The following is a 14,066-nucleotide window of genomic DNA, read 5'->3' as shown; positions in this document are numbered from 1 at the left end:
CAGCCATTAAACTCGCTAACTGTTTTAAAGTCAACCATTGACCTCATGGTGAAATCCCTGAGCGGTTTCCTTCCTCTCCGGCAACTGAGTTAGGAAGGACGCCTGTATCTCTGTAGTGACTGGGTGTATTGATACACCATCCAAAGTGTAATTAATAACTTCACCATGCTCAAAGGGATATTCAGTGTCTTTTTTTTTACCCATCTACCAATAGGTGCCCTTTGCGAGGCATTAGAAAACATCCCTGGTCTTTGCGGTTGAATCTGTGTTTGAAATTCACTGCTCGACTGAGGGACCTTACAGATAATTTCATGTTTGGGGTGCAGAGATGAGGTAGTCATTATAAAATCACGTTAAACACTATTATTGCACATTATCCATGCAACTTATGTGAGTTGTAAAGCACATTTTTACTCCTGAAGTTATTTAGGCATCATAACAAAGGGGTTGAATACTTATTGACTCAAGACCAGTGGAGGCTTCTGAGGGCAGAACAGCTCATAATAATGTCCGGATACGGGGAAAATGGAAGGCTTCAAACAGCTGGAAACCATGTGATTGATGTATTTGATACCACTCCACTGGTTGCGCTCCAGTCATTACCACATGCCCATTCTCTCCAATTAAGTTTCCACCAACCTCCTGTGCTCAAGAAATTTCAGCTTTTCATTTGTAAACATTTCTATAAACATAATTTCACTTTGACATTCTGGAGTATTGTGTGTAGGCCACGAACACGATCTTAATTTCATTCATTTTAAATTCAGGCTATAACACAACAAAATGTGGAAAAAGTCAAGGGGTGTGAATTATTTTGGAAGGCGCTGTATATTAGTAGGCTATATGTAAAGACCAGATTGAATTGAGAATAGTCTGATGGAGGAGACTATTAAGTGCTTGTAAAATTGTGAATGAGAGGCTGATGAAGTGTGTGCAGCGGTCTAAGGCACTGCATCTCAGTACAAGAGGCTTCACTGCGGTCTCTGGTTCGAATCCAGGCTGCATCACATCCGGCCGTGATTGGGAGTCCCATATGGCGGCGCAATTGGCCCAGCGTTGTCCGGGTTTGCCAGGGTAGGCCATCATTGTAAATAAGAATTTGTTCCTAACTGACTTGCCTAGTTAAATAAAGGTTCAATAAAATTACATAAGGACGACTCAGAATATGCTATTTTGTTCTTCTGAAATAGGCTACATTTTCTTCATATCATAATGTTTCTTCAGACCTGCCTTAAATAAATAATGGATTTATTGTGATAGTGTAGGCTATATTAAATGGTTTTATTAGACTTTTTTTTAAATGTAAATGTTCCAAAGGTCTGCATCAGTGGCTTGTTGGCTATGCGTGGAAGCCCAGAGATGCTCGGCGTGTTTATGTTAATTAACAGTCAATTACCATGAGACCGACAGTTATTTTCATGACGTTTACCGGCTGACACAATGTCATGACCGCCACAGTCCTAACCAGGGTTGAAAAAGGGTAGCCTATAATGTCTGTGTAATGTGTTTGGTGTACAAGTGATTTACCATTTTGTTCTTTCAGAGATTATTGTATTGACTTTCTTCAATTACGGAAAGGGATTGAACGATGGAAAGTGAACTTGCCCATTTAGCAGACTACGCCAATAAGTATTTACATGTAATTGGGGATGTAACATCCGTAGCATCATTTGCATGGCAGGGTATCACAACAGAACAACAGGCTGGTATTCCTGTGATAACCAAGGTCTATGGAAGTGCCTTGGCTCTCACAATGTGTTTGTTTATAAATAACCTGTAGGTCACCATACTAATAATACTGCCACTTAGATTTATTAGGCTCACGTGGGCTTTTTACAATATATTACATAAGAAAACAGACAGGTTTTATAACATGTTATGTTTTTACTTGTACTCTTCTTCTCTGCTATCCGTATGCTCCACTTTTCCTATTTCTGCCCCCTCCCTCCTCCTGGCCCTTTCCAGCTTGCTCCCTCCCTCCCTCTCTTACCTTACCCTCTCACTTTCTTTCTCTTTCTGTCATTTCCAGGTTGCCACTTGGTCACTACAGACACTATGGTGAGTTTAATCAGGAGAGTTGTTGCATGGACATTGATGTGAGCTTATATCTGCAGGCTTTCAATGTTTCTATTTTAAGGAAGTGTTCTTTAGCTTCTCTGCAAAGTTTCTCCTATAATTGTGGGAACGTGGTAGTTGTTGTATGATAAAAGGTCTGCTTCTTCTTGCTCTGCATTTTTTTTTACATTTTAGAAAATGTTTGAATAGTTTTTGCGGTATTTAGCATGCAAATGCAATTGAGTGCAACATGAATGTGTTGAAATACAAGTTAGACATGTTTATGTTTGACAGTGATGTCTGTGAGGGAATCGCTGATAGAGTGAGGAATGAAAGGGACTAAGACAGGGTGGCAGAGACTGAAGGACTAGGTGTAAATGAAGCGAGGCTGTAGAGAGGAATAGGGAGAGATTGGAGGGAAGGGCAGCTGCGACTGTTAATCTCGGGAACCATTACAATTCTGCCTGTTGTCTGTGTGTGAGAGAAAGTGTCAGAGGGTCTGTGCGTATCGTGTTAAATTTAGAGTGTCAAGTTTGATTTACATAGGTTACAGTGCAAGTAATGCTGAGTGAGAGGTGGGGGCTGTATTTTCTGCGGTGCCAATAAGTATTTATAGTTTCATTGAATGTCTTATACAGTATGTGAAACTGAAAACCTTGGCATTCTTTGACAAGATATTACTCTGAGGCAGCAAACTACTGGAGCTCTACAAGTATATGATGGTGGGAATTAAACAAAGTTATAACCCTTCAGGTGTCTAGGTCAATAGAAGAGAAAATAAAAAATAAAAATGTAAATAAACATGTCTGGTGATGGGCAAACAGAGGGAGAGAGGGGTGAAGGAGGAATGAGGACAAAGAGAGGGTGACGAGAGTTGAAGGAGAGAACAAGTGGACCGTGTGTATTGTTCTCACATGATTGCACACCAAACAATGCCGTTGCTGTGTAGGTGATCGTTTTGCATAACAATGCATGTGGTTTGTTTGTCTCGTATCTAATCTGAGCGCCCACACAACCTGGTATTGAAGTAGAGGGAGCCACGGAGAATTTTACAATGCACGTTTAATGATTTTAGTCAGCTAACTCAAAGATTCTAAGATATCATTTTCTGTATAAAAAAATAATAAAATGAACTTTAAACATAATTTTTTTCCCCCCTCAAGGATACAACTGATTTGATTATCTTAATACCCATATAACCAGAAGAGAGAGATCTTAGTATTTAACAAAGTTTGCTGGTCGACATATCAATCAATCAATGCTTTGTTGGAATAAATGTGTGTTTAAAGTCAATACATCCATAACTTTGTGTGTGTGTGTCTGTGTGTGTCTGTGTGTGTCTGTGTGTGTGTGTGTGTGTGTGTGTGTGTGTGTGTGTGTGTGTGTGTGTGTGTGTGTGTGTGTGTGTGTGTGTGTGTGTGTGTGTTAATGAATGGGTGTGTTTACTACATGGGTTTGATGTACACACACAGCTGCCAGTGGCATGTGTTTAACAGTATCAGTGGCACTCTGACATTCATGTTCCTCTCAGACAGTGTTTGGGCAGACATATTCATGCTTTACATCGAGGGAAAACAGTTAATGGAGTGTTTGTAAATGGTTTATAAGTAGTTATTTGTAGATAGTTTATAAATCAGTAGTAAGCTATAATGGCTCATTATTCTGGCTCAGGATCACCATTTTGTCCTCTTTGCCCTCTTTTCTCCCTGAACATCCATCTGTTCCCTCATTTTACAATCCCTTTGACGACCCCTTCTCTTTCTCCGTCTCCTTCTCTCGACATGTATCCTTTTAACATTTATGTTATGTCTCGCCACACACCCTGTCTCCCACAGCTCTCTCTCAGCTCTCTCCCCACCACCGTTGTCCCCAGCCTCCCCTCCTCTCCAGGAGGATGTGCTACTGGGGGACCGAGGGTATGGTCCTCCAACCAGGAGGTAGCTCTGTTCCAGACCCTGCAAGAGGCTCTGAGGGAGATCGACCTGCCTGAAACACAGGACCTGCCACAGGGTGAGACCCGGGCTACGATCACCCGGCTGAAACGTACAGGATGACGCAGATAGAAATGTACCAGGCTAGAAAGACACTGGACGCTGTTTATTACAATCCCTATGACATGGGAATTGTGGCTGCTCTATGACCTTACCTTTCTATCTGCAACGCTCTGAATGTTTGAACCACCTGAGTTAAGCCCCCAGGCCAGGTGAACCTATCACAAACACTGGATCTTAACCTGCACAGAGTCACCCAGACCAAGTGAGTTTAGTACTATATGTCAATGGGCTACTAGGTGAACAGGTGTGTTTCCGTTTACTCTTACCTGGTCCAAAAACAACCCCTAGGCAAGACCCAAGCCCCTATCCCCTATCCATTTTTAGTGTTTGAAGAGGGGAAGGGCCAGAGGACTCTGGGGGTGTAAGCAATAAGGTTGTGGGTCCTTCAATGAGCTAAGATGACCTTCTGCCATATTTGCTGGCCCCTATATGGTTGTTTTTGGACCTAACTTTTGTATTGGCTAACATTCATTAACTACTTTCTATTACATAGTGAAGGGCTGCACTGATGCATGGGGAATTTGACCTTGCCACTAATGGCTGTTGTACTGTTTTCCTTCTCTTCTAGGTATGAGTCACTCTGAGCTGTGTGTCTGTGTTTTGGGATCCCCCCTCCCCTACCTCTCTCTGCTGTTGGAGGCAGGCCAACGGAGCCCAGGTACGCTAGCAGAACGCAGCCAGACAGGAAACACAACCGATGTGTACAAACAGGCTGTAAATCACTCCGTTATATTTATACTTTGGTACTTTATACCAACCTGTACCAGTTTGTGCTAACCTGTAGAAGCCTGACAGTAATTCAATGTAAAAGCCTATTTGGCCAGAGCAATAGTTAAAACATACACCCCTCCTTTCAAAGTATGTGCCAAAGTGTTTTCCAAGAGGTCTTCCAAGTGTTCCTTAGTGCCTCCCATAATGGTGTTCGCTTGAACAAGGCTTTCTTCACCATCTATGGACCTCCACTTTGCCTTGCCAGATCGCTGGGAAAATAAATGTTGGAATGGTAATCCTTTTATGGGATTCATTGGTGTCATTATCAAATAACATAATCACCCCCTAGAGAGAGAAGGTCTGAGTCAAACAGTGATGGCTCTAATTTTAGACTGATGGCCAAAAGGTTGAGGGAAAAGATCACTAGTGCAGATTGACATTTAATGAGATTGTCACTGCCCTTCATTACTCTATTTATACATAAATAGTCATTCTCCTTCCTGCTTTGTCTCTGTTATGACCAATAACAGACCAAAACACTTTACACTTTAGTTGACAGGCTTCTATGACTTTTGACCTTTTTCTATATTTTCATGGAAAGCTGTGACCGGTCAGGAATCTCTCTTCCCTCCCTTCCTCTCTCTCTCTCTCTCTCTTACCCCAATCCAATTTCTCTCTACCACACTTTCCCCATTACCCGCTCCTTCTGTCCCTCCCTCTTTCTCTCTCTCGTTTACCCCTTTCACACACCCCACCCCCCTCGGTCTCTCTCTACCCCACCCATTTCTCTCTTCTTCTGTCTAGGAGATGCTCTCCTGTGTCTTTCTCCGTCCTGGCTCTCTCACGCCTCCCCCTCCCTCCTGGTCCACAAGGCTGTCACCTTTGACTTGGGAGGCCGCACTTTCCTCTCCAACTTCAACCCCCCTCGCAAGGTCACCTACTTCCTGTCATGTGACCCTTGGGCTGAGGAGGAAGTGACCCGGGAGACAGACTGCCCAAGCGGAGGTTCTGGCGCACTGTGTCGATTCTGGGGGGATGTTCTGACCGCCAGGGTTCTGCTGCAAAAGGCCAAGATCCACTGCCCCCCGACGCTGGCCTTACTGTTGCCCCCGGGACAGATGGGGCTGGAGGAGGGCAGGACAGGAGGGGTGGAGGTGGTGCACCTGGAAAAGGGGGTGGAGGGAGGGATGAACTCCATCCGAAACAAGGTGGACTCGTTCCTGGAGTCTGAGGATATGAAGGGATCTGAGAGTGTATGTCCTGTTTCTTAGAGGATATTTTAGTCAGCCTTTGTGTAAATGTACACACATCCTCAAGCTTTCCTTTCACTTTGTGTATAGGTGGTGCTCAGGCGCAGTGGTGGGACGTTCGTGGGCGAGGCAACCTCACCCCCTGTCTACCTGTCCAGGAACAACAGGGATGAGGTCTGGGCCAAGGTAGGTTATCTCCTGCCCCAGCTCCTCCCTGGAGAGGCAGTGCTGCTGGAGGCCTACTGCTCCCCACTGAAGCCTGGGCCGCGGGTAGAGGACCGCACCTGGGAACAGTACACCGGTGAGGGCTTTGAGTCTGGGACAGATGGGGGTAGTTTGAGGTTTAAGGACCTTATTTTCATGATTATTTGAATGTGATCCTCACATGACTTGTAAGGACTCTAGTACAATGTGATGTACTACGGCCATTACCACATCCTCTTGGTGTTATCATAGTGAAGAAGTAGTTGTTGTGTGTGTGTGTCAGACTGCAGGCCTCAGGTTCCAGACCTGTCCTTCAGACTGTGTGCCATCGTAAGTCGCTCACCTCTGGACCTGCCTCTCCTCTACAAGGTGAGCGAAAGAGAGAGAGAGAACGAGAGAGGACGAGGTAGGAGAGAGAAATGAAATGTTGACTATGTGCATCACAATTTGTATTGACCCTCAATACTGTAAACCTATAGCGTGTGTGTATATATATATATATGTATTTGTGTGTGTGTATAGATAGAGATATATGTGTATAGATAGATATATATGTATATATAGATGTATGTATGTACGTGTGTATTTACAGAGCTATATATATATATATATATAGCTCTGTAAATGTCTAACTTGGGAATGTGAGACAAATTCCTGTAAAAGACCATTAACATTAACTGCAATGTTTGTTTGAAATCCATTACCTTTTCACTAATTTCTCTCTTCTTTCCCTCCCCCTCGCTCTCTATCCCTCCCTCAGTTGGTGTGTAGAGTGGGTGTGTCCGACACCCCTCTCTCTCACAGCCACTCCCTCTCTCAGTCCTTGGAGACCACCCTATTAGAGTGCGGTTTCACTGACCCTACCATGGCAACTTCTCTCCATCGCTTAGCAACGGACACCGCCCTGTCCTGCCTTCGTGTTGTTATGGAAACAGAGTCAAGCATGTCCGCGGAACTGCGTGGTGGAGCGGGCGCCCAGACCGACATGATAGGTGTGTGTGTGTGTGTGTGTGTGTGTGTGTGTGTGTGTGTGTGTGTGTGTGTGTGTGTGTGTGTGTGTGTGTGTGTGTGTGTGTGTGTGTGTGTGTGTGTGTGTGTGTGTGTGTGTGTGTGTGTTGACTCACTGCCAAAGCTTTCCCTCTAATGTAGCATGAAGCCGTCTGAGTTGATCTATGACTTGATATAGATTACTGCAGATTGATGTCGAAGCCTCTCTGAAAACATGGGTCTACTTATACCATCACAAGTCTCACTCTGTCAACACTCCTATGTCTCTCTGAGCTGCTGTCTGACCCGTCTACTCCCCCTGTCTCTCTCTACCTCCATTCCACTCCCTCTCTCTCTCTACCTCCATTCCACTCCCTCTCTCTCTACCTCCATTCCACTCCCTCTCTCGCTCTACCTCCATTCCACTCTCTCTCTACCTCCATTCCACTCTCTCTCTACCTCCATTCCACTCTCTCTCTACCTCCATTCCACTCTCTCTCTACCTCCATTCCACTCTCTCTCTACCTCCATTCCACTCTCTCTCTACCTCCATTCCACTCTCTCTCTACCTCCATTCCACTCTCTCTCTACCTCCATTCCACTCTCTCTCTACCTCCATTCCACTCTCTCTCTACCTCCATTCCACTCTCTCTCTCTCTACCTCCATTCCACTCCCTCTGTCTCTCTCTACCTCCATTCCACTCCCTCTGTCTCTCTCTACCTCCATTCCACTCCCCCTCTCTCTCTCTACCTCCATTCCACTCCCTCTGTCTCTCTCTCTCTACCTCCATTCCACTCCCCCTCTCTCTCTCTCTCTACCTCCATTCCACTCCCCCTCTCTCTCTCTACCTCCATTCCACTCCCTCTGTCTCTCTCTCTCTACCTCCATTCCACTCCCTCTGTCTCTCTCTCTCTACCTCCATTCCACTCCCTCTGTCTCTCTCTCTCTACCTCCATTCCACTCCCTCTGTCTCGCTCTCTCTACCTCCATTCCTCTCCCTCTGTCTCTCTCTCTCTACCTCCATTCCTCTCACTCTCTACCTCCATTCCACTCCCTCTCTCATAGGCGTAGACCTCCTCTTCACCATGGATGGTTACATCATCAGCCCTGTTGTCCTTGGCCTCCACCCCTCCCTCTGTCTCCGCTCCTCCTTCCCGGAGCAAGGGATGGGGCTGGAGGGACGTGACAGTGGGATAGAGGGGTGGAGTAGGGGCACCCTCCTCCTCACCCCCCTCCTCCGCTCCCAGTACTACCTGATGCAGGAGAAGACTGTGCTGGTGGTGGGAGCTGGAGGACACAGTAAGAAGTTCATTTGGGGAGCAGCCAAAAAGTACAAACTCAAGGTGAATGTCTACATGGGGAAGGAACTAGTGAAAGTGAATAGATCGCCGCAACAGACTTTTCAACTATTTTAGAAGTGCATTTTACTGCATTGCAAAGTCTGATTTAAATGACACATTAATGGTTACTGGTTAGCCAGTTATGCTAATGTACTGAACTGACCTCACCAATTCCTTCCCCTCCAATCAGATCCTGCTGGTGGACTGTGACCCCACCCACTTCGCCTCCCAGTTGGTCGACCACTTCCTGCCCCTGCCAGACCTGCCCGACCACCGCCGTGACGACCAGCACTGCTCCCGCATTTGTGATTGGCTGTTGTCCTCTGGGCTCCGCCCTGATGGCTGCGTGTGTTTCTGGGATGACTGCGTGGTGCTGACGTCTCTGGTCTGTGATAGGCTGGGGCTCAGGGGGCCTCCCCCCGAGGCCATCCGCATTGCGAAGGAGAAGAGCCGCACCCACAGGCACCTCCTGGGCTTACTGAAGTCTACTGGGACTAACCTGACCAGTGTTGAGCAACCCTCCGGTCAGGCGGATGGCCTGGTTGAGTTTAGAGAAGGTGAGAGGAGAGGCAGACAGCAGAACGGTATGGTCAACGGCATGGTCAACATGGAAGGGGATAGCATGAGAGCTATGGCCGATTTTGACAGGGGGGATCTCTTCAATGAGGCAATGGGCAAACCCGACACTACCGCCCCTACCTCTTCATCCGCCTCAGCCTCCTCGTCCTTCTCACTGTCCTTCGGCACTTTCCGGCCCTCCGCTCCCCTCCTTTCTCCCTCCCCTTCTTCCTATGCTGTTCCCTGTATCCATGTGGAGAGCGCCCTGGATCTGGAGAAGGCAGCCAGTGGGGGGGAGGGGGGGCCTGGTGGGGCCAGTGTAGGGGTGGTGAGGTTCCCTGCCGTCATGAAGCTGGAGTATGGGGCCGGGGCGGTGGGCGTGAGGAAGGTGGGCTCTCTGGAGGAAAGCCTGGCACACTTTGAGAGGATTGGAGGGGACCTCCGCGAGGAGACAGACTACCCTGGCATTGGCCTGGGCTGGGGCAACGCCATGACCCTCATGGAGTACGTGGGAGGCACAGAGCACGACGTGGATGTGGTTCTGTTCGAGGGGCGACTGGAGGGCGCTTTCGTGTCCGACAATGGCCCCACCCGTGCCCCGGCTTTCACCGAGACGGCCTCCCAGATGCCCTCGGGGCTGGCGCCGGACAAGCGTGCTCAGCTGATTCGCGCGGCGCACCACGCCTGCCTGGGCTGCGGCCTACAAGACGGCGTGTTCAACGTTGAGCTGAAGATGACAGAGGTGGGCCCGAGGCTCATCGAGATCAACGCCCGCATGGGCGGCTTCTACCTGCGCGACTGGATCCGCCAGCTGTACGGCGTGGACATCCTGATGGCCGCCTTCATGGTGTCCTGTGGGGTGCGTCCGTGCCTGCCCTCGGCCACAGCGCTCCCAGCCAGAGGCCACTTTGCTGGGGTGATGGTTGTGGTGTCCCAGCACCTCCAGGCCCTGAGAAGCACAGCCAGCCCTGAGCGCCTGCGAGGACTGCACCAGGACGGGGCGCTGTGGCTGAACGAGCTGGCTGAGGAGGATGAATTGATCTCTGGGGAGTACGAGGAGCCCTTCTGTAATGTCGGGGTGAGAGACGCCCACAACGCCGCCAACGCTCGCCAGCGCCTCCTCGCCCTCTGCCAGGGGCTAGGCCTGCACTGTCCTCCACGCTACGACCTGGGGTACTTCCTGTCCCACTTCAATTAGACAGGAAGTCAGGTGGGAGAAGCACCTGGGGTTTGTTCAGGAGGGTGCAATGTTTAGATTTTACTCACGGATCAAAATAACACAAAAATCGATTCCCTATTCTGCATGACAGAGAAGCATATGTGTTTTAGTCCTGTCTAAATGTTTGTTCCTAACATTGGACCCTTCTGAATAGAACCCATGTTTAGCACGTGTATGCTTTGTGCGGGTGTTTTTTTTGTACTAGGGGCAAGGGTTAGTTTAGTTAGCTTAAAAGGTACATCACAGCAAGAAAAAACACTCATGTTATATCAAAACATATCTCACTACCTTTCAATTTTTCTCACTTAAATTTTAGGGACCATCTCAGGAATACAAGTTTCAAAAAGGTATCATCTTCAGTGATTAGCCGAGAATAGGGTATGGGTGTCGTATCTATCTACCAGGGTTCAGGAAGTGATTTAAATAAAACAATTGAAAAACGTTTTCAATAAATAGCTTCTACTTCTCATTTTATTGAGAAGTCATTAAAAAAAATAGAGGCCCTTGGTTAAATTATTGAATTAGTATGTTGGTTAACTTCCTGAATTGACAGCATTCAATTCGAATTGAACCCAACCCTGCTATCTATTAGGTTGTTGTATCAGCAGTCTACTCAACTGGGTCGTTCCACAAAATGAGTGCCTTTTGCGTCCCTTTGATATTTTAAGTAGTGCACAAATATTGAATTTTAAAAGCCTGTCCTATTAAATGAAGTGCCATTTTTAAAAGTCATTTCTGAAGATTATTATTTATTTCATGTAATTAGTGATTTAATTTTAAGTAAAATACCTGGTGACCAATATTTAGCGGCGATCCAAATGCTGATGACTACAACGCCCCTCATCACCACAATCGACTTCAGTGATGGCAGTCTCATACTAAAGTATGTAGGGAACGACAGAGCAGCGGAATAATTTAGTGTGGGTCGTCAGGCTACAAAAAAAACCCGTCCCTGATTTTAAAAGTCAACCCTGTTGCCTGAACTGAACTCTCGTTCTAATTGGTGAAACTATTCATTTTTTTAATATATTAAACGGATGAGCTGGTTCTATTCTTTTTGGCCATTTTCTGGTGTTTTGTTGTGGGAAATTTAGCTGGTTGAGCATAACATGTCAACCCTGTTACCCATAGATGAATCTAACGTAATAGGCTTAAAAGAAACACCTGAGTGGCATTTCTTTCTTTCTGGTCCTGGTGGGAAGAAAAAAACTGTCGGGGGAGGTCCTCTTTGGACTGTTGAACCAGTCCAGTAAATGTGGAGGAGTTAAGATGTCTTGTCGCCGTGTTAACGTCGAAAAGTTAACGTCGAAAAGCAGAAGTCACAACACAGGCCCTCTTTCCATTTCCCTTGAAAAACGGAACCATCCATTTAACCGACCCCGCAAAGGGTGCCCATAGAGAGAGACAATTTAGAAGGGGAAAAAATAAAAAAAAATATTGTGAAGCTTGCATACAATTGCCCCTCCCTGTTGCACGCAACAAGCTTCCATTCCCCCTGTCACGAGGTGATTTATGGCTGATTTTTAAGAGGAAGTTGTCAACCCTGTTCCTTTTAATAGACACTTACTATAGTCATTTTTTTGAGATGGATGTTTTTCATTAAGTTGAACATGTGCTCTTTACGACAATCTTAAAATGGATGAAATAAGTTTTTTTGTTCACTAAGTTGCACTACTCAAAAGGCACCTGATTGGTGGAACGACCCTACTACATTATAATCCAGCCATAGACGTTGATTAATAGCCTGCACACTGAACACATAGCAGTCCAGGGTTGGAGGGGGTTGTTATATTACACATACTGTAGGTCAGTGTCGTTAGCTAAATAGTTATCTGAAGGAAGAGCAGAAGAAGATTTTGAGGAAGGGGGTTTGAGGAGAGCAGTGCAATAGCTGGAACAGGTGGACAGGGGTGCTGATTGCGGAACCCTGGCTCAGAGGTGATGTCTGCGGGGTCGGCGCGTTTGAACTACTTGGGAAATGTGGAATTCTGGAACTCTGCCTCCCTCATTCTTAGTTAGAGGTCGTGTGAAAGTTCATGTCTAAATTAGCAAGGTTGAGGTGAAAGGTTGTTCCACCCCAAAATAAGTAACTTAAAGAGTACGGAAATGGAGATTTAATTACGCCACATACTCACACCCATTTTTCCCCGGCTTAGCCCATAAAAGCAGTGTGTTATTTTGTTATGGAAGTCATTTGATGCAGTTTCACCACTGCAAATGCGTTGACCCCGGAACAAGACCTCATCTTGGCAGTTAGTGTCTGTGGTGTGGCATTTGCGATGTGGTGTCAGGTGTACTCAGTAGGCTTGATGAAACTGAGATGCCATCCCTCAGTACCCCCCCAGACAAGGGTTAAGGATTTCCTGCTTCTTCTGTTTCTGATTGTTTATGTATTTCTGAGGTAATATTTGGGAATTATATAGTAGCAGACACTTCTGACTTTTCTTCAAAAAGGAGGTGTGACAGGAAAGTTAAAGAATAAAACAACCGAGACAGATTACATCACTAAAACCAAAACAAAAAATACCCAAATCCAAACTTTTGTATTAACTTAATATGTAATATGTGTTCATGTTGTCATGTTTTGTTAATTGCTTTATTTGTTAAGTTTCAATGCATCTGATTATGAATGTGTTATTGATATGTAACATCACAGATATGAATGTAATGTTTAGATTAACACATTGTTTTACAAATATATGCGTCATAAATAATTTCACCATATGCGAGCAATGGAGAACAAGGCCTTAAAGTTAACACAGATTTAAAGTGATTTTTCTGTTCCTTAGTTATATTGACAAACAATAACTGGTGTGGAAATTACTTTTTCTTTAACAAAGTTTTGAATCAAGATCAAGTGTTTTGATTCAGCTACTGTTCTGATTCAAATGTAAATGTACATTTCCTGTGTTATGTAAAATACAATAAACATTCAAATCAACAGACTCTTAACTTTTCTGTTTGATTTATTGACTTTTTAATGAAAAAGATGTATTAATTAAATACATCTGAAAGCAGAGCTTCAAAGCACCATACAAACCCCCTGAAGTCTCAAACCTGTTTTCTCTCTCTTTCACACTTTGTATAGATGGGGTGATTTATACATTTAAGTGAGTCAGTTATTTTACTAAGTGAAAGGGACCCTGGAAAGGGACCCTTGTTTTTGCTGGCACAGTTTTGCCAAACCTGTTTTCCCCTCTTTCTCCCTCTTTCTCTCTCTTTGTAGTGCTTGTTTTGAGTCTTAGATGCAGTCTAGTCCTGTTGCTAGTAGTGACTGTCGGAACTGGTTCAGTTACACCTCACAAATCACACCGGTGGTAAGCCTTAGAACAACAAACACAACCTGATCCACTTTTTTGGACTTTTTCTCAATTCTCCACTTCTCTCTGTCTTCCTCCCTATGGCCTTCCTTCTCCCTCTTTCTCTCTCTTTGTTGTGATTGTTTTCAGTCTTAGATGCAGTCCTGTTGCTAGTAGTGACTGTCGGAACTGCTTCCGTTCACAAATCACTTCAGTGCTGAACCTTAGTTTTACATTTGTTTGAGTTTTTCTCTCACACCCCCTCCCCCTTTCTTTCTTTTCAGGAAAAAAAATCTGAAGTAATTCAAGCCTTTAATGCACCCCCCCCCCCCCTCCCATTCCTTCTTCTGTTGTCCTCCCCCCTATTTTCCCATCTGTCACCTCCCAC

At 45.6% G+C, this 14,066-nt stretch overlaps 1 protein-coding gene across 1 annotated transcript; it reads left to right on the top strand.

The window, feature by feature from the left end:
* Positions 1-2,305: 2,305 nt before the first annotated feature.
* Positions 2,306-13,324, top strand: LOC120047075 (carnosine synthase 1-like). Its single transcript, XM_038992623.1, has 8 exons — positions 2,306-2,377; positions 3,891-4,065; positions 5,625-6,073; positions 6,161-6,371; positions 6,558-6,643; positions 7,035-7,266; positions 8,328-8,605; positions 8,793-13,324. Exons 1-8 carry the CDS (start codon positions 2,306-2,308, stop codon positions 10,356-10,358), a joined length of 3,069 nt encoding a protein of 1,022 aa, XP_038848551.1. The 3' UTR covers positions 10,359-13,324.
* The last annotated feature ends 742 nt before the right edge of the window (positions 13,325-14,066 follow it).

Source organism: Salvelinus namaycush, chromosome 5 (genome assembly GCF_016432855.1).
Source record: "Salvelinus namaycush isolate Seneca chromosome 5, SaNama_1.0, whole genome shotgun sequence".
NCBI lineage: Eukaryota > Metazoa > Chordata > Actinopteri > Salmoniformes > Salmonidae > Salvelinus > Salvelinus namaycush.
This window is presented reverse-complemented; position numbering and strand designations above follow the sequence as displayed.